A 26,849-nucleotide genomic window follows, 5' to 3' on the forward strand; every position below is an offset into this window, starting at 1 on the left:
ATTATTTCTCTCACCACCCCAGTTGTGTTCATTTAGAGAATACGCTATTTCTATTGACTCTGTTTTCCTTTCCCTGTGTAGGTTTTACCAGATCTGAATAATATTGTATGTGTGTGGCAAACACTTGGAAAGCAAATAACAAATGAAGATGGTGGGGTAGAAAAGAAAAGTTCACTTGAAGATGAAATGACTGACACTACGGAAGTAGATTATGAAAATGGTGAGTGTATGGTGTGAATTCTCTAAATCTATGCAAATGACCTGTGTTTTGTCTTCTGGAAAAAATCTGAAAAGTGATTGTCAAAGAATTTGAATAAAAATAGCTATTTTACGCCCTAAAAATTTGGTTTGTAATGTAGGCTTATATTTAACAGTCCTCATCAACCACCCTTCCTCACTCAACTCACATATCCAGTAAAGTGCCAAATCTTGCCAATTTTATCTTTGCAACATTTCTCATATATATACTTTTCTTAATGCTTGACAGCTACCACCTTAATTCACATCTTCATCACCTCTGTCTCTCTATCCCCTGCATAGTTCTTAGTAAGTAAGCATTTAAGCCTTTTGATTGATATACTATGATGGTTCTCCCGACTCGTCTACTACCTCACAAGTCTACTACCTGTATAATACACCACAGTGCAACTGTCCACAGCTGTATTCTAAGCCAAATTCAATGCCTGGTTGCTGTTTGATGTGTCTTTTTTTTTAAAACATAGTATAGTTTTACATGCAGCTTGATTTAATTAATTAATTTTTGAAAACTTTTCTTTCCCCTAGGTCATCTTTTTAGTAAATTATAGAAGTGAATGTAAATATTTTCTTGGTTTTAGAATTGACATGATTGCTAAGGTGAAACTGATTACCAGAAAAATATGCCTGTATTCTCTAATTTATCTTGGTCTTCTTTGGCTTAGATGATGCAGAAACAACCCTTTTAAAGGCTACTTTACTTCAAGTCATTTGTCTTTACCAGATGGTGGTTCCCCATGTGGTCATTCAGTGTACATTTGACTTCAGCAAGCTTTTAAAAGGTATGTCTAAGATGATTACAGTTATTCTTTCATTATTTCTACTTGCAGGCATTGGGAGCACTGCAATTATTTCAGAAGAGTGGACAGACTTTCTTGGGCTGCTTTGGTGTGAATTATGTTCCTTTTCTTTTAGAAATTTATCTTCCTGACTATGTTTGCCTAGCGCAGTATTAAAATGAATGTGGTCTTCCTTTACACATACCAATTGACAATGGATTATTGGTATCATAGAAATGTTCCTGGGAGTTAGTGTGATATTTGTCATGGATAGTGTATACTAGATATACAGAGGTGGATTGTAAGCCCTCTTGTGGGTTTATCTGAGGATCAGGCTGGCTTGTTCAATACTTAGGCATTCATTGTAGGAAGACTGGCTGCCAGCTCATATGGTTTCTTCTTTTCAGCCAAAGCAACTCACAGAAATGAACCAAAAGAAAGATTTGTTTCATTTTCATGAAACCCCATTCCTCTTTTGTCATGATAGTAGCAGAAAGGGAAGTGAATGGTCATCAGAATCTTAGACCATCTTTTTACCTTCTGGTGAATTTAACTTGTGATTTTTTTATAATGACCAAGTGGCAAAATACCAGAGAAACTGATCCTTATGCTGTATTTATACCCTAAGCATATGTAAATGAAACCAGAAGAACTGACCAAGTGCTAGGTAAATAATAAATAGGGGCACCTAGGTAGTGCAGTGGATAGAGTACTGCCTTGGAGTCAGGAGGACAGGAGTTTGAATCCAGTCTCAGACATTTGACACTCATGAGCTGTGTGACCTTAGGCAAGTTTCTTAACCCTGATTGCCTCACATCTAGGGTCATCTCTAGTTGTCCTGATTTATATCTGGCCACTAGACTCAGTTGACTCCAGAAGAGAAAGTGAGGCTGATGACTTAGTATAATCCCCCTCACTCAAATCCTGTTCATGTGCTTGTCATGACATCACCTCCCTGATGTTGTGGTCTTCTTTGAAAATGAAGGACAAAAACATTAAATGATAAATAGCTTTCAGTTTCTTCTCAAGGTTAGAAGACTTTATTCCTTCATGTCCTGAGAAGCAAATTGGTTTCCTTCAAACAGTTATTATCTTAGGATACTAGATCCTTTTTTTACTTTATTGCATTTATGATGAAAATAATAAGAGCACTGCAAAGGTGAGTGATAGAATGTAGAGAGTGAAATAGAATTACTGGAGGAATCAATAATGCTACCATTATAATACAGCTTGTTTAGCTTCCTTTTCTATTTTGAAAACCAAATCTTTTGTCTGGTTCATCTAATGTGGGAAATTAATCAAGGAGCAACAACTGCCATAGGAAATTTCTAAGTTATAGCTATTCTTCCAAGATTCATTCATTTTTTTTCTCTTTAAACCTTAGGCATCATTTCAGAAGAGGGATTTCAAGAGGAAGTTCCTCCTGTCCTTCAATACTATATTCTGAAGGTGGCCTTGGAACTGCCTGCCAGCAAATTTGCCTGGTTAAAAGGACAGGTGGGACCAGTAGTCTTGTACCAAATATATAACTTCAGAGGCTAAAATTGATATAATGTACCAAAAATCTTATGTAGGTCCCTAATAACTGGCTGTATTTCTAGCAGAATCATGAATTATTACAGGAGTAGGAGGTTGAAGAAAAATGTTGGTTGTTTTTGAAGAGAATTAGGCCATTCATGTCTTTTAGAGGTTGATGTCTAGATCTGTAAAAAACAAGAACCACCTTGTATGCCTGATAGATGATAACATGTACTATGACATTTGTCTTCAGGTAAGTGTAAGGAATTTGAAATATTGTTGAATAACACTTAGGACATGTACTTTTCTTTCATAGTTTTATTGATCCATGATCTCTCCAGAGACTCAGATGGCAGCTCATTCATGCTCCATCATTCAGTATGACTCTTGTCCTTGCCCTCCCTCCTGAGAAGGGGAGGATCTTCCTTCAAATCATGTGACATTGTATGGATAGTTGTGGAACATGTGGGCTGTGTATCATTTATTTAACTATCGATCTCACAACAGGCTAGAACAGCACTTTTTTTAGCTTCTTATAGCTTTGATAATTATCTTTTATGGTCTTTTCCCATAATTCTTCATTGATAATGTATGTGGTCTAGCTTGCTCACAGCTACTATGCATCTCTCTGTTTTCCTTTGGTTGATATGCAGTTTAATTCATTTAAGCCTGGTATTTCATGACATCTCTGTAACCAATTGAATATAAAATAGAACTTGTTAAGTATAAAGGAGAGGGTTGTGCAAGTTTTCATGTGTCATTTAAGGAGGAAACAGTTTCACTTCAGACTTGGTGATCAGGAAAGCTTTAAACTCCATTGAACCTTGAAAGAAGATTTCAACAGGCAGAGATGATGAGGAAGAAATGAGCCCAATCTGGGCATGGAGTTTTGCAGGAGCAAATGTGTGGAAGGGGAGAGAAGGCAGATTGAGGATGGATAAAGCCATTTTCTGCGGACAGAGAGAGTACCTGAAAGATTCTCCAGTGAGAGAAGGCTAGAATGACAGGTTGGAACAATAGTATCAGTAAAATCATGGACTTTGAGATGTAAAAGTGGACTTTTTCCTAGTTCAGCTCCCTTGTTTTGTAGTTGAGTACACTGAGATTATAACACATATCTAAATGTGTGAGTGATAAGTAGCAGACTGAGGATTCTAACCCAGGTTCTCTTGACTCCAAATTTATTTCTGTATCATGTGGAGATTCTTGTTTGCCAATAATTATAAATTCATGCTTTATTCAGTTGGCAAGAGGGAATCCCTTAGAATGCCTATAGCATAGTAATATGGTAATGTCTCTTCATCTGAATCAGTAACTTGGAAATAATATTAGATAAACTATTTTTAAGTAATTTCAAAAATACTTGAGAATGTTCATGGCATTTTGACTTCTAAGTATACTGATACTTGAGTTTAACTTCCCTGAGGCTTACAGGAAAACTCACACAAACAGGTATATCAAGCCATAGGAAGTTTGCTTGATCTGAAAAAATGACATACTTGATGGATTCCTTAGAAGAATTCTCATAATTAGGAAGAAGACCTCCTTGTACTTGGAGATGATTTGTTTTACTTTTTCTTCTCTATTTATGATAGGAACCATTTGTATACAGTTCATACTAGACTGCTTACTTTGATTGGCAAAGCTTGCTTTGTAGCTTTGAATGTGAAATGTATCTTCTTTAATATGACCTGCATTATGGGGTGGCTAGGTGGCGCAGTGGATAGAGCACCAGCCCTGGAGTCAGGAGTACCTGAGTTCAAATCCAGCCTCAGACACTTAATAATTACCTAGCTTTGTGGCCTTGGGCAAGCCACTTAACCCCGTTTGCCTTGTAAAAACCTAAAAAAAAAATGATCTGCATTAGCATTCTAATTTTTTTAACACATAATTTTTTTCTAAATTTCATTTTTTAATTGACAGATTTATTTCCTCTCTCCCAATCCTGAGCCTCCCTTTTAAGAAATTTTAAAAAAGTAATAAACATGCACAGATTCCTACATTGACCATATTTCATCCTACACTCTGAGGCCATCTCTTTAAGCAGGGGTGGCTAGGTGGCGCAGTGGATAAAGCACCGGCCCTGGAGTCAGGAGTACCTGGGTTCAAATCCGGCCTCAGACACTTAATAATTACCTAGCTGTGTGGTCTTGGGCAAGCCACTTAACCCCATTTGCCTTGCAAAAAAACCTTAAAAAAAAAGAGAAGCATATTTTATAACGAGTCCTCCAGAATATTGGTTGATTATTGCTTTGATCAGAACTCTAAAGTTTTTCGAAGTTTCTCTTTTTTTTTTTTTTAAGGTTTTTTTGCAAGGCAAACGGGGTTAAGTGGCTTGCCCAAGGCCACACAGCTAGGTAATTATTAAGTGTCTGAGGCCGGATTTGAACCCAGGTACTCCTGACTCCACGGCCGGTGATCTATCCACTGTGCCACCTAGCCGCCCCTTGAAGTTGTTTCTCTTTACAATGTGATTCTTATTGTATAGATTATTCTCTTGGTTCTGCTCATTTCACTTTTTCAGTTTATACTAGTCTTCACTGTCCCCTTTATCATTTCTTAATGACATCATTGTATTCTATTTCATTCCATGATTTATTCATCTGTTCCTCTGTTGATGAGGAAATCTCTTATCTGGTAGTTTTTTGCTACTAGGAAAAAGCTTTTCAAATATATATAAATATACATATATATATATATATATATATATATATATATGTATACACACATACATATGTATATATATATATATATATAAAACTTTCATATATTATGTTAAATATAGTGATATATATTGCCATGCAATATATTATACACCATATACATTTTATGTTCATATGTTTGTTTATTTATTTATTTGTGTGTTTATTTATTTAATGGTATGGATTTTTTCCCCAAGGCAGTGAAGTTAAGTGATCTGTCCAAGGTCACCCAGTTACATAGTTATGATGTGTCTGAGGCTGGATTTGAACTCAGGTCCTCCTGACTCCAGGGCTGGTGTTCTATCTACTCCACCACCTGGCTGCCTGTTTATGTATGTATATATATTTGTACAAATGAATATTTTTTCTTTTGCTTTGATCATTTTGGAGTATACATATAGTAATAATAGCACTAGGTCAGTGGATATGCAGTTTTAGTGACCTGGAGAACAGTTTCAAATGCTTTCTAGAATGGCTAGGCCAATATACAGCTCTATCATTGGTTCATTAACGAATAGGTTTCCTTCCTTCCTTCCTTCCTAAATCACAGCTAGTAATTGTCTCAAGCCAGATTTGAGGTCAGGTGCTCCTAAAAACCAGTGCAATATCCACAGCACCAGCTCTCTGTGCCCCAGAGTATGTGTTATACCACAATTCATCCAGTATTTTTATTTTCCTTTTTATTGACTTTGCCAATTTGATGGGTGTTAGATGGAACATCAGAGTTGCTTTCATTTTAATTTCTCTAATCATTAATTTTTTCAAAGCAAGTGAATAAACATTTATTAAGTACTTTTTTTTACTATGCCAGGCACTGTACTGAATACTGGAGATACAAAGAATGGCAAAAATATCTGTCCTCAAGACATTCAAAACTTACTGATGGCAACATGCAGGCAACTATGTGCGAATATGATACACATGGGATGTATTTGAGACAGTCCACCCTATGTTAATAAGGCACTAACATTAACAGGAGCTGAAAAACGCTTTTAGCTGATACTTGCAGAAAACAAAGCATTTCAGGCAAGGAGGAAAGCCTTTGGAAGCATAGGGAGTTGAGAGATAGAGGGTCTTGTATGAGCACCAGCATGGAGGGAAGAAGAATATGCAGAGTTTAAAATCTTTCTGGAACATTCAGTTTAAGCTGTGCACTAGGCATTTGGAAATACAAGACTGGAGATTAGAACTGGACATGTAGAGCTTAGAGTCATCTATATAGAAATGATCATTTATCCATGGGAACTGATCAAAGTGAAAATATATAGAGGGAGAAGAGAAAAGAGCCTGTCAAAGAACCTTGTCATTCATCCATCTTCAGTAGGCATGACTTCAGGGACTTCAAGGAAGATCCAACACGGGACTGAGAGAGAGAGAGACCATTAGAAGTATCAGGAGAGAGCAACAGGAAAACCTAGCCGGAAGAGGCTGAGAAGTAGTGTCAGGGACTGCAGTATGGTCAGGAAGGGTGAGGATTAAGGAAATGTCAATGTGGCAATCAAGAAATCACTAGTAACTTTGGAGAGAGCTTTTTAATTGAATGATGAGGTCAGAAGCTGTATTGCAGAGAGTTAAAGATAATGGAAGGAAAGGAAATGGAGGGACCAATTGTAGACCAGCCTTCACAAGGTGTTCATCCATGGAAGGGAGAATTGATAGAAGATGAATGATAGTTAGTGGGAATAAATGGATCACTTTTTATCAAGAAGTGAATACCTACCCTAATAGCTGAAGACTTTGCTCTTTTGCTTCTGTATGTTGCATATCTAATTGGATCAATTGCTATATCTATATCTTATTTCTTTATACCAAATTGTTTTGTTATTCATGATTTATAATATATAGTTTAAGATTTTGTAATGCTAAAATGCCTTCTTTCCCACTTATTCATTATTCCTCTTGGGATTCTTGACTTTTTATGTTTCCGAATGAATTTCTTTATTTTTTCTAGTTCTATAAAGTATAATACTTTATACCTTTATACGTATACCCTGAAGAAATAAATCAATTTAATTAGTGTTGTTATTATTATTTACACTTGGTCTATTATCACTGTTCTTGTTGAGTTCTCTTAATTGTGTCTTTCTGTACTTTCTTCCTACCTTCCCCTTTTCATCCTTTAGCTCTTGTTTTTCTCTGTATTTTCCTTCTCTTTTAAATTATAAGATCTTTATGAATTTGTCTGTTCCTTGTGATGTCTGGTTTTCCCAGTTGCAATGCTTTCCAAATCATTTTCACAGTTTTCTTCAGCTAAAACCTTATTCTTCCTAATGAATCAATTTTAAATCAGTACATCAGGAGGCACCCTTCACCTTATCAATTGATTTTCTTGCCCTCAGGATATCTAATGTTACTTGCCTCCTCAGTTTAGTTGGCAGAACTCTGTTCAGCTTAATGAGGAAGTGTTGCTTCCTCATTAATAAAAATCATAGTGAATCTTGAGTTAAAAAACATTTTCGGTGTGCAGCAGCAGTGGCGGCGGTAGTGGCGGCGGCAATGGCAGTAGGCTTGGTGGTAGCGGTTGAGCTTGTGGCAGGCGGACCGGAGTCTAGTCGTTGGAATAGAAGTCTCTCAAAATGGCAGATGACCTGGACTTCGAGACGGGGGATGCAGGGGCATCAGCTGCCTTTCCCATGCAGTGCTCTGCCTTGCGCAAGAATGGCTTTGTGGTGCTCAAAGGCCGACCCTGTAAGATAGTTGAGATGTCCACTTCCAAGACTGGAAAGCATGGCCATGCCAAGGTTCATCTGGTTGGTATCGATATCTTTACTGGGAAGAAATATGAAGATATCTGCCCTTCAACCCACAACATGGATGTGCCCAATATCAAGAGAAATGATTTCCAGCTGATTGGGATTCAGGATGGCTACCTGTCACTGCTCCAGGACAGTGGGGAGGTGAGGGATGACCTTCATTTACCTGAGGGTGACCTTGGCAAGGAGATTGAGCAAAAGTATGACTGTGGAGAAGAGATCCTGATAACGGGGCTGTCAGCTATGACAGAGGAAGCAGCTGTTGCAATCAAGGCCATGGCAAAGTAACTGGCCCCCAGGGTGGTGGTGGCTGCAGCAGCAGCAGTGGCAGTGGCAGCAGCGGCACCTGAAGAGGCCTTCCCTCTCCTCTCCAACCTGGTCAGGCTTTGGCCCCACCCTGGCTGGACGCCTACTCTATTTCTTTGATGTTTTATTTTGGTTTTTTCTCAGTCCGGGGAGCTTCCCCCCCCTCCCCTTTTAGTCCAGCCCTATCTCCCCCAACCCCTTGGACAAAATGGGGGCAGGGCTTTGGTAAAACTGCTCCCTTCTCTCCCTCACCTCACACTACAGCCCTGGTGGGGGAGAGGGGATGGGGGCTCTTTGAGATTTAGTTTTTTCTTTTTTATTATTCAATCTGGAAGCAGAAAGCTGTTGATTCTGGATTCTGGCAAAATTCCTGTGCCCCCTCTCCTACCTATCCTGTTTGGCCTCCTGGTTCCCCCATACCTCACCTAGCACCACTCCTCTTTCCTCCAACAGGGGACCAGACTCTTCTCTCCCCTCCCCCCATCTGCCTGTGTCTTTCCCCAAATCTCTTTCAGTGGGAGAAGGGACAGGAGTGGGGAGGGGCTCTACTCCCCTCCTCAGGCATCCATGAGGGCCCCTAGCACCCATGGGCCCCACCCTTCCTTGCGGTTTTCTCCCTGACATATTTGTTAAAAATCAAACCTGAATAAAACTACAAGTTTAATATGAAAAAAAAACATTTTCACAGGTAGGTTTTTTTTTGTCTCAAATCAGGCATGTATTCTTTTTCATGAGTGACCTCAACTTGTAGGTTATTTCAAATGGAATAAATTGTCCCTAAAATATAATATTCCCTGTTCCTTTAGGAAACTCTAAATGGTGGAGAAAGATCTGTCTTCTATTTATTGATGAAAATGTTTGTCACAAGTAAACATTCACAATTGAAAGCATCAACCAAACTATTGATTATAAAGGTAAGTATTTACCACTGTTGTATAGTTGAGATGATTTTATATCATCACATATAGCCTTGCTTGGTGTCGAAGTTTCTGTTACTTTAAAGATAAACTTAAAAATAGGTTTTTCTGCTGCATTTCTTAGATTTAACTTAGATGCTTTTGTTGAAACTATTTCATAAGAATGCTCTTCTTTGTCCCAGAAACCCCCACATCTTTGATTTTCAAAGTCTTTTTTGAGCTCTATCATAGCCTGAGCCCAGTTTCTGTTTTTCTTGGAGTCTTTAGATGCAGGACCTTGTGCTTCCTCATCTTCAGATTGAGTGTTTTGATCCTTCTTGGGATCACAGGAAAAGTATTTCTCAATGGTATTCCTCTTTTTTCTCTGCTTACTCATTTCTCCAGCCTGTGCCTGGTTTTGGGGTGTTTCCTGAGCTTTTGAGTGTGTCAGGCTCTGTCCTCCCTCCTGATTTGTGAATGACGATAAGCACACCCCTCTGCCACAGGGCTGAGGTGGGGGGGGCCCTAGACTGCATTCAGTATCTGAATGTGGTCAGAACCCCAGAGTCCTGTTCCAGGGACAGAGGACAGAGCTCGACAGTCTCTCTCTGCTCCCCTCCCTGGGCTCAGCTTGCTCATGCCCTGAGAGCTCCCGCTTACCGACTTCTTGCTGTCCTGGATCTGGGCTGCCAGGACCAAACTGCTGGCTGTGTGCCCTGAGGGCTGGGCTTCACATGCTTGCTCTGGCGGAGGTCCCCCTGCTGTTCCCCCAAGTTGTGCCTGGTGCTCCCTAGGGTGTAGGTCAGAAAACTCCTCCACTGCTGTGAGCCAGCTCCCAGTGCCCTGGGGCTGCCTCCCGGAGGCTGAAGTTCCTTCGCTCTGGTGGGCCACCCCTCCAACCCCAGGGGGCAGACCCTTTCCACTCTTTTCCAGGTTACCTTGGGTTGGAGAACTGCCTCACTGGGTCCCTCTGTGGATTTTTTTCTCTTTAAAATGTAGTTAGAGTCCTTAACTTACAAGTTTCAAGAGAGAGCGCCTAAGAGACTATCCTCTCTTGTCACCATCTTGGCTCCGCCCCCCCCAGCCCCCACATCTTTGATGAAGGCAATGAATTAAGATGCTTTTATCTTTTTTGAAAGGTGTCATGGAATAGTGGATAGTATTCTATACCTGGAATCATAAAGATCTGGGTTCAAATTCTACCTTTAATTTTTACTAGCTGTGTGACTCTGATGAAATCTTATTTTTGTGGCTCTTATAACTCCTTAGAACTTATCTATCAAGATATTGATTGGTAGATTGCAATTTACATTAGTAACGGAAATTGTAAAACTGGAATTTTTATGCTTGTAGATTTACCTTATTCCTTCCCATATTTCTTATTCTTTGACACAGTTTCTTTAAATCATTACAGAGGACATTTTTATAGTGCTTTGAGATGGAGTGTGTTGTAAATATTTAACAACCAGTTTTCAGAAAAAAAAGTGCTCACAATTAAGTTTTATGTTTACTCTCTATTACTGACTTTTTTCCCATCACTTTTTTTATGGCATCTCAAAGCAGTCAACCCTTAATTTATTAGCATGTATTAGTAGTCTTGGCTGATTTCTGTAGTGTAAATTCTTGTTCTGAAAATACAATAAATGGGTTTCAGGAATAGATAAGAGCCAAGCTTTGAGGTTTGCAGAGATTCACCTTATTTCACTTAGTCTTTACTACTGCCTGTAAGATAAATGCTACAACTGTTATTATTCCCATTTGATATGAAGAAATGGAGACTTAGAGAAGTTCACATAGCTAGTGCAGGTTTGAAGTGCAATTTGAACCCTGGAATTTCTGGCTCTCAAGTCAAACACTCTATCTGCTATGCCACCTAGCTGCCTCAAAGATAAGCTTCAGCCCAATCTGAAATGAAATATCACAAATTTTTATCTAAATTAATGTTTTTTTTAAACTGTTATACACTGTATTTATTGCTTTGGTTTTTTTTTTATTGTATTAAGAACCTGTACCATAGTTCAACTTTAATGGTGAGGCTTTTATGAGATCTGAGATAGCCTTGACATAATCATAGATTCTATTCTAGGATACATAGTTTAGTAGATTTCTTGTTTAAATCTCCACTGTGGTACCATGACTGGGTAAGAATAAATAAAAACCCAGATCTATATAATAAAATTTATAATGTATATGAGTATCAGTGAAATATCAAAAGAAATTTACTCTCATAAAGGATATTTCCTTACCTGCATCCTTGGATCTTTAGTAGAGAACCAGGTAGGAAAATGTTCTTTAGTAAAAAGCAGGCTTTATTTTTTTTTTATTTTGGAGAGAACTAAGCAAAAAAAAAATATGAACAATAGCAAGAGAGATTGAGTTATCTGTTATTTCTGCACTTGATTGTAGAAGTTTCATTTTTAAAGACTAATGCCTAAAATAAGATCACTTTTGACTAAACTACATTTCTCTAAATTCAAAAAAATCCTGTTCTCATCCATTTAACAATCATAATTGTAACAATGATGATGCATTTGTCTTGTTAGAATTTGGTTTCCTGTTTTTCATACGATGCTTTTATTTCTGACAGATTTTGCGTGACACTGGTGTATTTGAGTACACATGGAAGGAGCTGGAGCTATGGTTCAAACAGTTAGATAACACAGTAGAAGAAGAAAAAGAAGAAGTTATTCAGTTTTTGGAAAGTGTAAGACCTTATTTCATATCTCTTAATGTCAAAGGAGACTCATCAAGGTTTTTTTTTCTTTTTGACAATTAGAACCTTAATTTTTTAAAGTAGTTTTTAAATGAAGATTTTTAAATTTTAATTGAAAAAGTTTCTTCTGCAATATACCAAAAATTTTAGTTTCTTTTCATGGTGCTACTTGTTTCTTCTAATATCATGAAGTTATTGTTAAAGCTTGCTGAAAACCCCCTGGAAGATTTGACAGGTTAGTTTAAAAGATCAGTGGCATAATGAATGGAAAAGAGTGTCAACCTGTTTAGGTTGATGATTGCCAGGCACATCTTGGTCAGTCTGAAAACTCTATTCATTCAGTGAGTTAATAGTGTTAATAGTTGTTAAAATGGTATAGTACTTAAGGTTTCCACAGATATTAAAGAAAATACTAACAAGGGAAAAGAACTACAAATAAGGTTTTTTTCATGGGTAGGAAGATAACATTTTTAGGAATTAATCCTTGCTTTCAAGCATTAACACTTTTTTGTATATGCCTATGTAGCCAATGATAATGTCTTGTTTTGTCTTTGATGTGCAGGTTTTGTTGCAATTGGTAACAAATCCTCATATATACACAGACAAGGTGGCTGACTTTGTTCAGGAAGCCAGTACACTTCAAACCACTATGATGAAGCAAGATGCTGATAATGTTAGCATTCCTGTATCCCACATTGATGGTATGTACTCATGCTTCTCTCTTGTCCTCTGGCTTTAATTCATACTTTTAAAGGTCAGTTGACAGAGGGCTGTTGGTAAAACAAAAAGAATGTTTCATGGCATTTCCATTCAAGGTAAATGTTAACTGAAATGCACCTGAGAAATAGAGTGGAATCATGTTAAGTACACTAGTTTTGCGTTTAAGAATCCTAGGTTTGAGTCTAGCTCATCTGTTTTTGTGTTATGTTAGGCAAGTCATATAACTTCTCTGGACCCCAGTTCCTCAACTCTAAAATTATAAGGTTGCAGGATTTGCTGATTGTTTCTAACTCTTAGTCTCTGATCGTGTGTCATGCCTGCCAAAGCCAAAATAACTTTTCCAGTTAGGCAGTCAGTCATTGTTAGGAATGAAATAAAAGCTTCATTTATTTTATCAAGAAATTTAATGGCAAATTGCAAGTGCCTTGTGTAATTTGGAAGGGACCATTAGTCACTTTATTTTGTTGGAGAGGACTTGTTGATAATTGATGGAAGGAGTGCCTAGTTATCAATAGTGCAAATTGGCAACATTAATGCAACTTAGACTCTTAGGCACTTATCTGGAATGCTGAGAAGTTAAGTTAAGTTATAATGTATCAGAAGCAGAATGTGAACCTAATTCTTTTTGTCCCCAAGGCAAACTTTCTATGTCCATTATTCCATTTTGTTTTTTTCTCACTTTAATTCACAACTTTAAATTATTAGGGGGTTTTTTGGTTGATTTTTGTGGAGTTTTTTTGTCTTTTTCTCTCCCAGAGTCTCAACTAAATATGTATTTTAATAGGCAAGAATCTTTTTTTTTAATTTAATTTTTCAGTCAACCAAAAGCAGTTTTTTTCTCTCTTCTGCTACTCTACCCACTCTCAACATTAGAAAAGAAAAACAAAATGAGTCAAGCAAAACAAGTTCCTTCATTGATTATATCAGAAAAAAATGTTTTATTCCACCACTACTTGTTCTTGCAGTAGCAGTGTTTCATCACTGGCCCTCTAAAATCATGACTAGTTTTGATTAAAGTTCTTATGGTTACCAAAATCATTTATTTTTACATTGTTGTTGTTATTGAATAAATTATTCTGATTCTGCTCAATTCACTCTTCATGAGTTTAGACAGGTCTTCTGAAACAGTTGCCTTTATCATTTCTTATGATACAATATAGTAGTTGTCCATTATATTCATATGTCTTGTGTCCTTCCATTCTCCAGTTGATGTACACTTGTTTATAGTTTATAGTTCTTTTAGTCTATAATTCTTTTCTATTAGTAAAAGAGCCACTATAAATATTTTTGTACAAAAGGGTCCTTTTGCTCTTGTTTTGATCTCATTAGGAAAAAGACTATTATTCCTAATTACTATTAGTCCTAATACTATTAGTATTATCCTAATTAGTCCTAATACTATTAGTATTATCACGGGATATGCATAGTTTAATAACTACTTGGATATTACTTTCCAGCATGACAAGTCAACTCACAGCCTCCCCAACAGCATAGTAATGTGTCTGTTTTCACATAGCTCCTTTAGCATTTGTCATTTTCCTTTTTTTGTTAGCTTTGCCAATCTGGTGGGTATGAGAATGAACCTCAGAGTTGCTTTGTTATGGAAAAAGACTTTGAGACCTTTAAGTCAAAATTCTTTTTTCCAATGCATGAAGTATTTTACCAAGCTTTTCATCTTTCCTATTCCCAAACAGCTACTTTTGGCAATCTCTTGTTTATACATTCTCATAGATTTCAGGCCTGTAAGCAATATTTATTTGGATTTGATAATTTCTTATCTTCTCTCTTGTAGACATCTTGGATATGGTGGATGTCCTTGTGGAGGACAATGAAGACCTAGATGAGGAAATTCAGTTTTCACTGAGTGAAGACATGATCCTGCTGACATTCCCATTCAGTGCCATAGTTCCTTTGGCTCTGGAGAACAGGAATAGATTACTTCTTGGAGCTGGAAATAATTCAGGTACCTTTTTGTGTTCTGCATCTTAACTGCCTATCAATGGCTGGTAGAGTTCTAACTCTTCTCAGTTAACATTCCCTAAAGTTTATAAATTTCCACAGGCACATAAACTTGTGACTTTTGCTTCACTTTGGGTGTTCATGGGTCTCAGTTTCTTTTTCTTAAGTAATTGAAGTCTGTAAATATTTAAAGGTAGTGGTTTAATTCATAATCTGTTTAGGAAAAGAAGCAGTCATCTCTAGGAACCAGAATGGATTCTACCCAGAATAAATCACCTCCTTTTTTTAGACTGGTGGTGTTTGGGAAGCCAATAATAATAATAATAATAATAATATATTTGGGAAGCCATAAATAATAATGATGATGATGATGATAGCCAGCATTTAGAAAAATCTTTTAAGTTTGCAAAGCACTTGCTGGTGTTCTTATTTGAACCTTACAACAACCCTGTAAAGTTCATTATCATTATTACCTAATTTTATAGAGAAAGAAACTGCAGCTGTGAGAAGGGTTAGTTAAGTGACTTGTCTAGCTAATGTATGGGGCAGGATTCGAACTGATATCATCCTGAATCCAGCACTCCAATTTTCTAGATGCATTTAGTAGATAGATTATTTCAGCAAGTCTTTCACACTGTTTTTATTAATGCTGGTTTCATAATAGGTCATGTGAACAAATTATAGTCAAAGAGTATTGATTAATGATTCATAGGAAGTTTTTAGGGGTGTGAACTATGTTGAAGGATGCTATGTTATAAATTGAAGTTAATTGGAATGGATGTGTAAGTGATGAAGATTGAATTATTAGTCACCAGCTATATTGGGCAAATAATCTAAATATATTTTTGCCTTTGCAGGAAAAAGTATAGTGACATATTTATTAGCTGTTCTGACAGACCTTCTACATACACAGAGAGATCCTTTGGCCTTATGCCTGATGCTTCAATTTTATGATAATTCGCAACTTTCAAGCACATCTTTGAGTGCTCAACTGTGCCAATTCAACAAGTATTACAGTCTTTGGATACCTGAGAAAGCCAAGGAAATTTTGGTGCGTTTTACCTGTAATCTTTTTTTTGGTTTAATTTTGAAAAAAAAAGTGGTTAATAGTGAAGTTTATGTTGTATCCTAATATTTATTTGATACTCATTTCTTACAGGCTATACATGGTTACAGTAAAACTATATTATATATCATTTGCTAAGGAATGAAAAATATGCCCATTTTGTCGATGATCAAAAGAAGACAAAATGAAATTCAATATTACTCTAAAATAATAATAATAATAATAAAAATAATGATAGTCACTTTATCATCACTAAAGCTTAGAACAGGGGTTCTTAACCTGGGGCCCATAGACTTCCAAGGAGTCCATGAACTTGAATGGATTTAAAAAACGATGTTTTTTTAATCACCAAACTGTAGTATTGATATAGTGATTATTCCAATTGCCTAACTTCTAACTGAAATTTAATAATCCTTCAATGATTTTGAAACATTCTGTAAAGAGATCCATAAGCTTTAGTAGAGAACCAAAGGAATCCATGATGGAGAAGATTGAAAACTCCTTGTTTAGAGGGATAGGTTTAAATTTTTTTTTAAAGAAACATATGTTTGGATTAACCTCATTTTTTTATTAATATCGTATTTTTTATTTTCACATAATTCGATGAAGTGTCAATAAGTTCACACTAAACTTTAGTCATAACTGAGATGACCTTTTTTTAAATTATATATACAAATTAGCATAGCAGGCACAACAGAATCAATCTTCAGGTGGGTAGATCAAATAGTTGTACAGACTGAAATCCAGTGGTTGCCACTGATGGTCAGAGTAATTAATGAAGCGGAGGTCCGTAAATACAATTTAGTCCCACTTGATGAAGCCGATGTCTTTCGCATATTGCTGGAAGCACTGGCGGCACATGTTCAGGCCATATTTGCAGATCAGGCTGTGGTGGTTCAAACAGACACGGCACAACTGAGACCCCTGGCCAGATTTATGAGGGTGGCTCCAGTGGAGCTGTTGGTGACCCATGGTGCCACTAAGCAAAGAGGCAAGACAAAAGGCTGGATTAAACTTCTTAAAGGAGATTAATACATTGTTGTCTGAGATTAATAATTCAACACAGCTGCTGAAAGACAAACAGCTGGATCCTACTGCACTTGAAGAGCTGAAAAGAACTGATTCTCTTCTGTAGTTGAGGGTTAACTTCTCTTTTTAAACTGATACTATAACATCAACTCAGATCATGGGTCTTTCAGAACACTTGCCCTACTTCATTATACATTTTTAGACAGGCATATTTACTTATTTGTTAATATTATGAAGGTACTCAAAAAAGTCTGTGCATTCAGAGCATTGATCTGAGCCTCTTTGTGATTTATAACTGGTTAAATTACTTAGAATATGGGGCAGGCTAGATGGAGCAGTGGATAGAGCACTGACCCTGGAGTCAGGAGTACCTGAGTTCAAATCCAGCCTCAGACACTTAATAATTACCTAGCTGTGTGGCCTTGGGCAAGCCACTTAACCGCATTGCCTTGCCAAAAAAATAAATAAATTACTCAGAATAAGCAAACAACTAAGTGGAAGTATCACATATTCTCAAGGGCATTCTATAAATACTTCTGTCAGTTTCCGCTTAGATATGTTCTTTGTTTTCTTCCTTTTTAAAAAAGTTTATTATGTTATTTTTCCTTCTTGCTTGTAAAAATGCTTTTACTATTCATTTTTGAACTTTGAATTTCAAATTCTCTACCTCCTCTCTCCAAACCCCAGGCAACCAATTTGATTTAAGTTATACAAGTATAGTCAGTCAAAACATTTCCATGATAGTCATTTTGTGGAAGAATATAGACTACCAAAAAAAGCCATTCTCATGACCAGTAAAGAAAGTTAAAAAAAAATAGTAGGCTTTGATTGGTATTTGGACACTATCAGTTCTTTCTGGCATTTTTTTATCATAAGTCCCTCAGAATTATCTTGGATCATTGTATTGCTGGGGATAGCTGATCATCTTACAGTGTTGCTGTTACTTGGAGCAGCTAGATGACCCAGTGGATAGACCACTGGCTTTGTAGTCAGGAGGACCTAACTTCAAATCTGACCTCAGACACTTAGTATTTACTTAGCTGTATGACATTGGGCAGGTCACTTAAATCCCATTGCCTTACTAAAATACAAAAAAACCAAAACAAAATAAAACCCATTATTACTGCTACTTTGTAAATAGTTCTTGTCTTTCCAAGTTTTCACATAGCAGATTATTATTTCATCATAATCACATACCACAGTTTGTTCAGCCATTCCTCAGTTGATGGACATCCTCTCAATTTCCCAATCTTTGCCACCAGAAAAGAGCTGTCATAAATATTTTTGTACGTATACATCCTTTTCCTTTTTGTTTTTTATCTCATTTGGGATGGCAATGGTATTTCTGGTCAAAAGGTATTTTTAATAGTATTTTTTTAAAGATTTTTCAAGGCAATGGAGTTAAGTGGCTTGCCCAAGGCCACACAGCTAGGTAATTATTAAGTGTCTGAGGTCGGATTTGAACCCAGGTACTCCTGACTCCAAGGCCAGTGCTCTATCCACTGGGCCACCTAGCCACCCCTTTAAATAGTATTTTTAATAGCCCTTTAGGCATAATTCCAAATTGTTCTGCAGAATTGTTTGAAGCAGTTCACAACTCCACCAACAGTACATTGATGTCTCATTTTCCCTACATCCCTTCAAACATTTGTCATTTTTCTTATTAGTCAGTCTAATAGATACAAGGTAGGACCTCAGAATTGTTTTAATTTGCATTTCTCCAAGTAATAGTAAGTTAGAACTTTTTTTTGGCTGTAGATATTTTTGTTTACTTTATCTGAAAACTCATTTTCTGATCATTTATTAGTTGGGAAATGGTTCTTTGTTTTATTAATTTGACTCAGTTCTCTGTATGTTTGAGAAATGAGACTTATCAGAAACTTAATTCAAAATATTTTTCAGTTAATATTTCTTTCTGTATTTCCCTCTATTCTATTTCACCTACTCTAATTATTCACCCTGCCCCTCCTCAAAAGTATTTTCTGTCTGACTACTCTTCCCCCAATCTGTCTTCCCTTCTATCATTGTCTCTCCCATATCCCCCAACTCCCCCTGCCCCCACATACCTACCCCACTTTTATTCCCTTTCCATTTTACTTTCCTGTAGGGCAAGACAAGATTTCGATGTCCAGTAAAGTAGGTATGTTATTCCCTCTTAGAGTTGATTCTGATGAGAGTAAGGTTCCCTTACTCCCCCTCACCTCTTTCCCCTGCACTGGAAAAACTTTTTCTTGACTCTTTTATGTGACATCCCATTCTATCTCTGCCTTTCCCTTTCTCTTAATACATTCTTCTATTAGCTCTTTATTTTTTTTTTAGATTGCATTTCTTTGTATTCAACTCAACCTATGCTCTCTTTTGGTATATACTTCTGCTGACTACTCTAATAATGAGGAAGTTCTTATGAGTTATCAGTAACATCTTCCCATTTAAGAATGTAAACAGTTTAAGCTTATTAAGTCCTTTATAATTTCCCTTTTCACTTTCCCTTTTTATGCTTCTCTTGAGTTTTGTCTCTTTCTTTTCTTGAGACTCAGGAAGTCACTTCTATGTGTTGGAAAGCCTGAGGTGAAAAGTGGTTAGAGCTAACAACTTCAGAATTCATCTTTATTATGTTTTCTCTTCTTTCTTTTTTTTTGATTTTTTGCAAGATAATGGGGTTAAGTAATTTGCCAAAGGTCACATTCCTTGGTAATTATTAAGTGTCTGAGGGTTGGATTTGAACTCAGGTCCTCCTGACTTGAGGGCCATTTTCTCTTACTCTTATGCAACATATTATAGTTAAGTATTGCTGATTTCTTTTAAAGAGATATTAGTTATAAATTCTGTTACTACTATTGCTAATTATAGTCGCCTGGTACCATGTATAATTAAATCTGTAATTATCCTTTGTTATCACATCAATTTTAGTTTATTCATTTTAGTAAAGTACCTATACTATGAAAGCTTGATGTGTTAATACATTTTCATAATTATACTGTAAAAGGAATTGGATATTCACATTGATCAGTTTAAAAGTTTGGGATTCAGTGTCTTGTTTCCCTTTTGATTTTCTTCTTTATGTTTTTGCTGTTTTGCTAAAGGAATTTCATGCTACCAGACCCACTGAGGTATCATTGGTGGTTGACTCTGCATTTTCCACCTTGTTGACAAGTACTTATGAGAAGGGGAGCACCTTCCTCCTAGATGAGAGTATCCAGGGAAAGCTGAGAGAAAGGGTGACTCAACTGACGACGCAGCAGATGCTGCTCTCTGTGAAGCAGGTGATGCTGTATCTTAGAACTACTGTGGAGAACTTTGCCAAGGTGAGGCTGCTTTTCTTTACCCTTTTCTTTTCCTCTTACTTTCTGGGGAATGAATGTTTGGGATGAACGAGAATTTTATTTACCTGTCGCCTTTGAAAAAAATTTATTTTTCCAAGAACATTTTTAAGTAAAATGAGTTGATTCATATAATCACAGAATTTTAGAACCACAGTGGAATTTAAGGATCATCTAATCCAACCTCCAGATTTTACAAAGGGAGGTTACATGCTCTTTATCTGTGAACATAAATTTCCTCTCCTTCCCCTTTTCCCCCAATAGAATGTAAGCTTCGTGGGAAGAAGGATTCTCACTTGTTTCTTTGCAACCCCAGTGCCTAGGTCAGACACATAGTAATTGCTTAATAAATGTTGACTGAAACCAGGTCTCCTGACTTCTAAACTGAGATTTTTTTTTCCCTACTGTATCAGATGATACCCCCTTCCCACTTATTGATAATATCAGTCAGCAAACATTGAGTGCCAATTGTATGTAGCAGTGTTCTGAATTCCATAGAATAAAGAAGAGGCCACAGCCAGATACTGGAGAAGAGAACTTGATGGCATTTGCCTCTCAAGGGTATGTCCCACTGCCTTGGCCCTGCTAGTTAGATCCCCAGATGCAGGAAACCCAGGTTCAGAAGCAAAGCTTTAGCTAGGCCTGATGTGCCAGTATTGAAATCATCTAGTGTCGGAGAATTCTTGGTGATTGATTGGTTACTACATGTTTTTTTTAGATGCTTGAAATTAGGCTGCAGTCAGAGAGTTGACATTTGTGAAAAACAAATTCAACTGGTAGCATTCTGTATCTTTTCAGTGACTGTCCTATGCTGGAATATTTTCCCTCCCGTTCTTTTATCTCCTAGCAGCCCAGGTTTCCATTATGATTCAGCTTGAATTCCACATATAGCATGAGGTCTTTCCCAGTCTTTCTTCTCATTCCCCTATACCTAGACCCTTCCCCTCTGATAATACCTTGTACTTATACCATAGATATTTTGTGCATATAATTTTTTTTATACCTAGTACTTAGCCACATAATAAACTCTTAATAAATGATCATTATCCCTTTCTCAGAGCCTTATAAGCTTTCTCAGTATATTCTCTCAGTAGATCTATGGATAAACACATTTGGGCCCAGTTTCTCAAGCTGGAAAAACAAATCAAATTCTTAAGTTCATTGTGGGTCATGAGCACACCTAAAAGGCACCTGCCTGTTTTGTCTTCCACAGCTTGGTAAAAGTTCAGGTCCTGGGCTGCTTGAGCTCTTCATGAACTTACTCACCCATCTGTTGAACCATTGTTATCAGTTGGACACATGGAACCAGCAGAAATGTGACACTGCTCAGGCGGGGTCTGCTATTTTTTTGGATGAAGAGTCCTCAACTACACTGGATTTAGCCACAGATAAGGTAGTGATGCTCTTTGATTTTGCCACATGAAAACATTTTTTTCTTATGACAGGTGAACTGAACATCTTTAGAAAATTAATTAGGAATTTTTTTTCCAAATATAGCAACCTGATCTGACAAAAGGACATATAGTTGGAGAAATCTTTACTTTATAAGTATTTCTAGAAATGCTACTTTGAAAAGACATATAGAGCTATTCTTCCCTATGTTATTCATATAAAATGGGGTGTTTAATTGGTCCTACACAGATTCTAACTCAAGATTTACATTTTGATCATTTCCAAGAAGTAAGTTTGGCTATCATTTCACAATATAATAAGATCCAGGCCTTCTGAGAATCATTTAATTGACATTCTGGAAGCATTTATTTATTTATTTTGCTTGCTTACTTGTTTTATTCCTATGCTTATTTTTCTCAATTATATATAAAGATAGCTTTCAACAGTCATTTTTTGGTAAGATTTGGAGTTCATATTTTTCTCCCTCTTTCCCTAATTTCCTCATCCCTCTGAGAGAGAGAGAGAGAGAGAGAGAGAGAGAGAGAGAGAGAGAGTGTGTGTGTGTGTGTAAACATAACTGTGTTAAGCATATTTCATATTAATTATGTTGTGACAGAAGAATCAGGAAATAAAAGGAAAAATAAAACTGAGAGGGAAGTAAAAAAGCCATAAAAAATAAACCATATTTCAAAAAATTGGAAATAGCAAGCTTTGATCTACATGATCTACTCTAGAGGTGGATGATATTTTCCATCACAAGTCATTTAGATTTGTCTTTGAATATTTTACTGCTGAGATGACCAAGTCCATTATAGCTGATCATCCTATAATGTTACTGTTAATGTGTACAATGTTGTCCTGCTTTCTCTCATCTCACTCAACATCAGTTTAAGCACGTCTTTCCAGGCTTTTCTTATAGAAAAATAGTACTCCATCACATTCATAAACCATAGTTTATTCAACCTCAATTGAATGTATCATCTCTTCAATTTCCAATTCTTTGCTGCTATAAATATTTTTGTACACATGTGTCTTCTTGTTTTTTTTATGATCTCTTTGGGATAAAGGCCTAGAAGTGGTATTGTTAGATCAAAGGGTATGATGCACAGTTTAATTGCCCTTTCGATGGAATTTCTGGAAGTATTTATTACATTAACATTTGTTTCCTACATATAAGGTATGGAAAAATTCTTATCTGTAACCATTCTCTTGTTTCTAATGACATTTTTTTAGGTATCTGGATTTCTCTTTTTCCTTGGAAAGGAGGAAGGAAAGTTCCTTTTCTTTGTGAGGCTCAGTGTTACTCTTTGATAGGAATAGCTTTTAGCAAGATTTTAAATTAGCAGCACATTTTTTTAATTCATTAGTGTTTACTTAGCCAGTAGATTTGAAAATCATCAGCATAAATATAATTAAAATCACAACAGATGAGATCAACAAGTAAAGTACCATAGAGGGAGAAGAGAAGAGGATCCTCAACTAGAACCCTATAGGAAACCTACAGTTAGTGTGACCTGAGGAAGATCCAGCAAAGGAAACAGAAGGAGCTGCCAGATAATAGGAAGAACAAAAAGAGAAGGCCAGCTTTGTTGGTCTATAGATTTTTTTATAGGAATAGGAAGTAATGACAAATGAAACTGGAAAGATAGACTGGAGCCAGGTTGAGGAAATCTTCAAAAGACAAACAAAAAAGTTGATGTTTTATCTTGTAGTCAAGTGGTATTATTGGAATTTGGTGGAATTTATTATGTTAATCACTTACGTTAAAGGAAAATAACACAGCTTTGAGGTGGATAGAGTCGAGTCAATTTTAGGCAGAGAATTAATTTGGGATGCTTCTGCATACAATAGTCTAACCAAAAGAGGTCAGGGAGTGTGTAAGTGGTAGGGGAGCGGGGAGGCAGAGGGGAGGGAGGGAGAAGATGGAACTAGATGTCTGAGCACATATATTGGCAACTTGAATGGGGTGAGGAATTGAGCATGATATAAATCAAAAAGACTGAAAGCACTTTCCATGTCCTTGACAGAAACAGGAAAATTTGGAAAAGGGTTAGGATTGTGGGGGAAAGAGAATGAGTTCTGTTTTGAATATGTGGAGATTGATATGCCTATGGTGCATCTGGTTTGAAATTTCTAGTAGTCAGTTGGTATAACAAAACTGGGGTTCAAAAAGCAGCCTCAGCTTATCAAGAGAAGTAGAGAGAGAAGAGTTCCCTCTACTCCTTGGATTAGATTCTTACCAGAAATATTTAATATAGTCTTTCCCCCAGTCTGCAACATTCTAAGCTTGCTTCTCTACACTTGCTTTTTAAAATTTTATTTGTACAATAGCTTTTCCATTTCATATACTCAAAATTGCTTATTTTATCTATTGCAATTTCCTCTTTGACAGATTTTTAATCCCAGACTGACTTCCCATGACAGCCCACTGCATGCCATCAGTTAACTGAGTTCAGGAAATATACATAGTTAATAGATATGCTGAAAATAAAATAGAAAATAAATTATTCATTTTCTCCATTGTTTCAATTAGATATTTTATATTTATTTAAGGCAATGGAGTTAAGTGACTTGCCCAAGGTCACACAGCTGAGCAATTATTAAGTGTCTGAGACCAGATTTGAACTCAGGTCCTTCTGACTCCAGGGTTGGTGCTCTATCCACTATGCCACCTAGCTTCCCCTCAATTAGATGTTTTACAAAGTCATTAAGAATAACCATAGTAGGACTAGAACTAGGAGTGACCTCAGAGTCCATCTAATGTGAAGCCTGGGTCATTTAAGTGACATGTCCATGACCACCCAGGTAGTAGGAATCAGGGAAGCTTTTATGCTAGGTCTTCTGATTCCAAACCCATTGCTGTTTCTGTTGTACTCTACTAGAGTGAGCATGCGCAGTGTGAAAGGGACCTAGGTTTTCTCCTAAATACTACTATTTGTGCATTAAAGACTTTGTATTCATTAGCACCCTGATCATTGTCCTCTGGTACTGATCACGATGTAGTGTGGAGTAAAATGTCTTCTTGGAAGAAAAGGATGGGTAGGGTTTGAGAAGGTAAATTCAGAAAAGCATTTGGGCATCATTTCCTGTGATGTGTGAACAAAGATAGGAAAACCTGTGGAATGGAACATATAAAGCATATTGGGGAAGTAGTGAATGAAGTCTGTGAGAACTCATTGAGAAAAGTTTCTCGGACTTGGCTAAGGAAGTTAGACTTTATATATGAGGCATTAGGGGACCATTGTAGGGTTTGAACAGGATAGCAATGATAAGAACTATTTAACTGATCACATTTCTGCATATTGTTATTTGTACTTTATTGCAGACCCTTGAAGATGTATTGATAGTGATCTTCAGACATCCTACCTTGGAGAGCTGGTACTTGGCCTTGGAGCAGCAGACTCTTCCCTCAAATGCTCTCAGTCCAATTCTTGTAAAGCTTTTAGCAACTCAGTTCAATGCTGGGGTCCTCTCGCTGTTGAAAGTGAGTGCCCCAATTCTGCAGGACATGCACCGTCTGGACATCCTTTCCAAGTATTTGGAAGTCATTACTAAGACTGTCTTGAAAGAACTGCAGACCCTGAAGACACACCCTCCCACAGTATATGGGAAACCTTCAACCCAGCTAGAAGCTTTGTATCACCTACATTCCTACATGGATGGAGCCCAGCTTAAGGACATTATGTTTGCCCTCCTGGCCCTTCCTAAACTGACCCTCTTGGGACAAAGATCTAATAAATCTCCCCAAAAAGGAAAACAGCTGAGCTACCTAGGGAAGATCTTCAAAGAGCTGATCACAAGATGCTGTCAGGAACAACCCCAGGAAGGAGAATTATTGTTGTCCTTGGAATATGTCAAGGGAATGAGTGCCCTATTGCCCATACTGGTCATTGAAGAACTGGAGACCGTGTTCCTGCACGCTTTACAGAAAGATCCAGTTTTGGTCCACGGGGTTGAATTAGATTTATTGTCCTACTGTCTTAATCGAAAGACAGAAACTTCTCTGTCTATTGTTGCTTTGTTGATTCAGCAAAGTAGTACCCATTTACTCTACTTTGAGTTGTGGTGTTTACAGGGTCCTGAGCCCTGGCTGCCTGAAAATTTCCACCTTTTTCTTCCACTTATACATTCTTATTTGCAGTCTTGTATGCATGGAGACTTTACACGTCCATCCAAAGGTAAATCACAAATAATTTATGTTTTATTTTTAAAATCCCAGATCTTTGAGCTATCAGATTATAGCCGAGTATAGTCTCATTCTAAACAAACTAAAAAGTAGGAGTTCTTTTTTGGGGTGGGGGTTGCAAGAGAAATGGGGTTAAGTGACTTACCCAAAGCTACACAGCTCGGTAATTATTAAGTGTCTGAGGCCGGATTTGAACTCAAGTACTCCTGACTCATAAGACCAGTGCTCTATCCACTGCACCCCCTAGCCTCCCCAGAGTAGGAGTTCTTAACCCTGGGGTTCCTTGACTCTCTGTGGATGAATTGGTGGGGGTGGGGGGGGAACCTATGAACTCTCCTGAGGAAAAAAAAATTACATCTTTATTTTCACTTATGTTCTAACTAAAATTTCACATTACCTTTTATTATTTACAAACATCCTGAGGTGTAGGGACCATAGACCTTAGCCTATAGTCCAAGGCCACATGGCTAGGTAATTATTAAGTGTCTGAGGCCGTATTTGAACTCAAGTCCTCCTAACTCCAGGGCTGTGCTCTATCCACTATACCACCTAGCTGCTCCCCACAAAACTCTTACTAGATACAGAACTCTTGTTTTTCTGGGATAGGATCCCCTAACATGAAGTTACAAAAGACTCTCTTGACATTTGAGTTCCTGAAGTATTTTTTGCCGCCCCATTAATAAGTGTGATAGAAAGCAGAGAGTTGCCAGGGGTATCATGTTTCAGGTCTATACCCTTTGTGGTAGCTTCCTTTTATGACCATTTCCAGTTAATAGGTAGAGTCATTCTTAGCAGTGATTAAACCCTGTTTCCTCCATAGCACCTTTCTGCTAATTATCCTGAGAGCTTCTTCTTGTTTCTATAAACAAGTAAGTGGGCAAGTTGTGTTTTATGGTAGAATTGAGTTTCTCTTAAATTCCTGTCAATCAACTATTTATGATGTGTTTTTAAAGAGCAAGAAGTCTAACGTCTTGCATTATGCTCCTCAAATACCCTGCACTTTTCAGGAACAAATCAAATTATTTTAGGCTGGAAAAATACTTAGTGATCAATCTTGATAGTTTTAGAAGCATGTATAATAATTTTATTATTAGTAAGCCTAGCTAGGAGCATATCTTTTTGTTTCTTGTTTTTTGTTTTTTGCAAGGTAAATGGGGTTAAGTGGCTTGCCCAAGGCTACACAGCTAGGTAATTATTAAGTGTCTGAGACCAGATTTGAACCCAAGTACTCCTGACTCCAAGGCCGGTGCTTTAT

At 37.1% G+C, this 26,849-nt stretch overlaps 3 protein-coding genes across 5 annotated transcripts in view; 2 read left to right on the forward strand and 1 right to left on the reverse strand.

Moving 5' to 3' along the window:
• URB1 (URB1 ribosome biogenesis homolog) overlaps window positions 1-26,849 on the forward strand; it is a 107,269-nt gene that overhangs the window by 30,253 nt on the left and 50,167 nt on the right. For all 3 annotated transcript variants that reach the window (XM_074214114.1, XM_074214115.1, XM_074214116.1), the window contains 11 exons: window positions 82-220; window positions 921-1,037; window positions 2,419-2,531; window positions 9,120-9,227; window positions 11,797-11,913; window positions 12,485-12,623; window positions 14,435-14,605; window positions 15,459-15,652; window positions 19,780-20,001; window positions 21,230-21,409; window positions 24,734-25,586. In XM_074214114.1, coding sequence (XP_074070215.1) covers window positions 82-220; window positions 921-1,037; window positions 2,419-2,531; window positions 9,120-9,227; window positions 11,797-11,913; window positions 12,485-12,623; window positions 14,435-14,605; window positions 15,459-15,652; window positions 19,780-20,001; window positions 21,230-21,409; window positions 24,734-25,586 — 2,353 coding nt within the window. The remainder of the gene's footprint in view (window positions 1-81; window positions 221-920; window positions 1,038-2,418; window positions 2,532-9,119; window positions 9,228-11,796; window positions 11,914-12,484; window positions 12,624-14,434; window positions 14,606-15,458; window positions 15,653-19,779; window positions 20,002-21,229; window positions 21,410-24,733; window positions 25,587-26,849) is intronic.
• LOC141506909 (eukaryotic translation initiation factor 5A-1-like) lies at window positions 7,323-8,990 on the forward strand. Its single transcript, XM_074214118.1, has one exon. The coding sequence runs from the start codon at window positions 7,831-7,833 to the stop codon at window positions 8,293-8,295; it is 465 nt and encodes a 154-aa protein (XP_074070219.1). The 5' UTR covers window positions 7,323-7,830; the 3' UTR covers window positions 8,296-8,990.
• Window positions 16,356-16,639, reverse strand: LOC141506910 (small ribosomal subunit protein uS14-like). Its single transcript, XM_074214119.1, has one exon. The coding sequence runs from the start codon at window positions 16,637-16,639 to the stop codon at window positions 16,469-16,471; it is 171 nt and encodes a 56-aa protein (XP_074070220.1). The 3' UTR covers window positions 16,356-16,468.

This window comes from Macrotis lagotis, chromosome 1 (assembly GCF_037893015.1).
Source record: "Macrotis lagotis isolate mMagLag1 chromosome 1, bilby.v1.9.chrom.fasta, whole genome shotgun sequence".
Lineage (NCBI taxonomy): Eukaryota > Metazoa > Chordata > Mammalia > Peramelemorphia > Peramelidae > Macrotis > Macrotis lagotis.

Bases quoted from the DNA above. Each gene is read 5' to 3' on its own strand.
- LOC141506909 (XM_074214118.1), top strand. From the start codon at position 7,831: ATGGCAGATGACCTGGACTTCGAGACGGGGGATGCAGGGGCATCAGCT.
- LOC141506910 (XM_074214119.1), bottom strand. From the start codon at position 16,639: ATGGGTCACCAACAGCTCCACTGGAGCCACCCTCATAAATCTGGCCAG.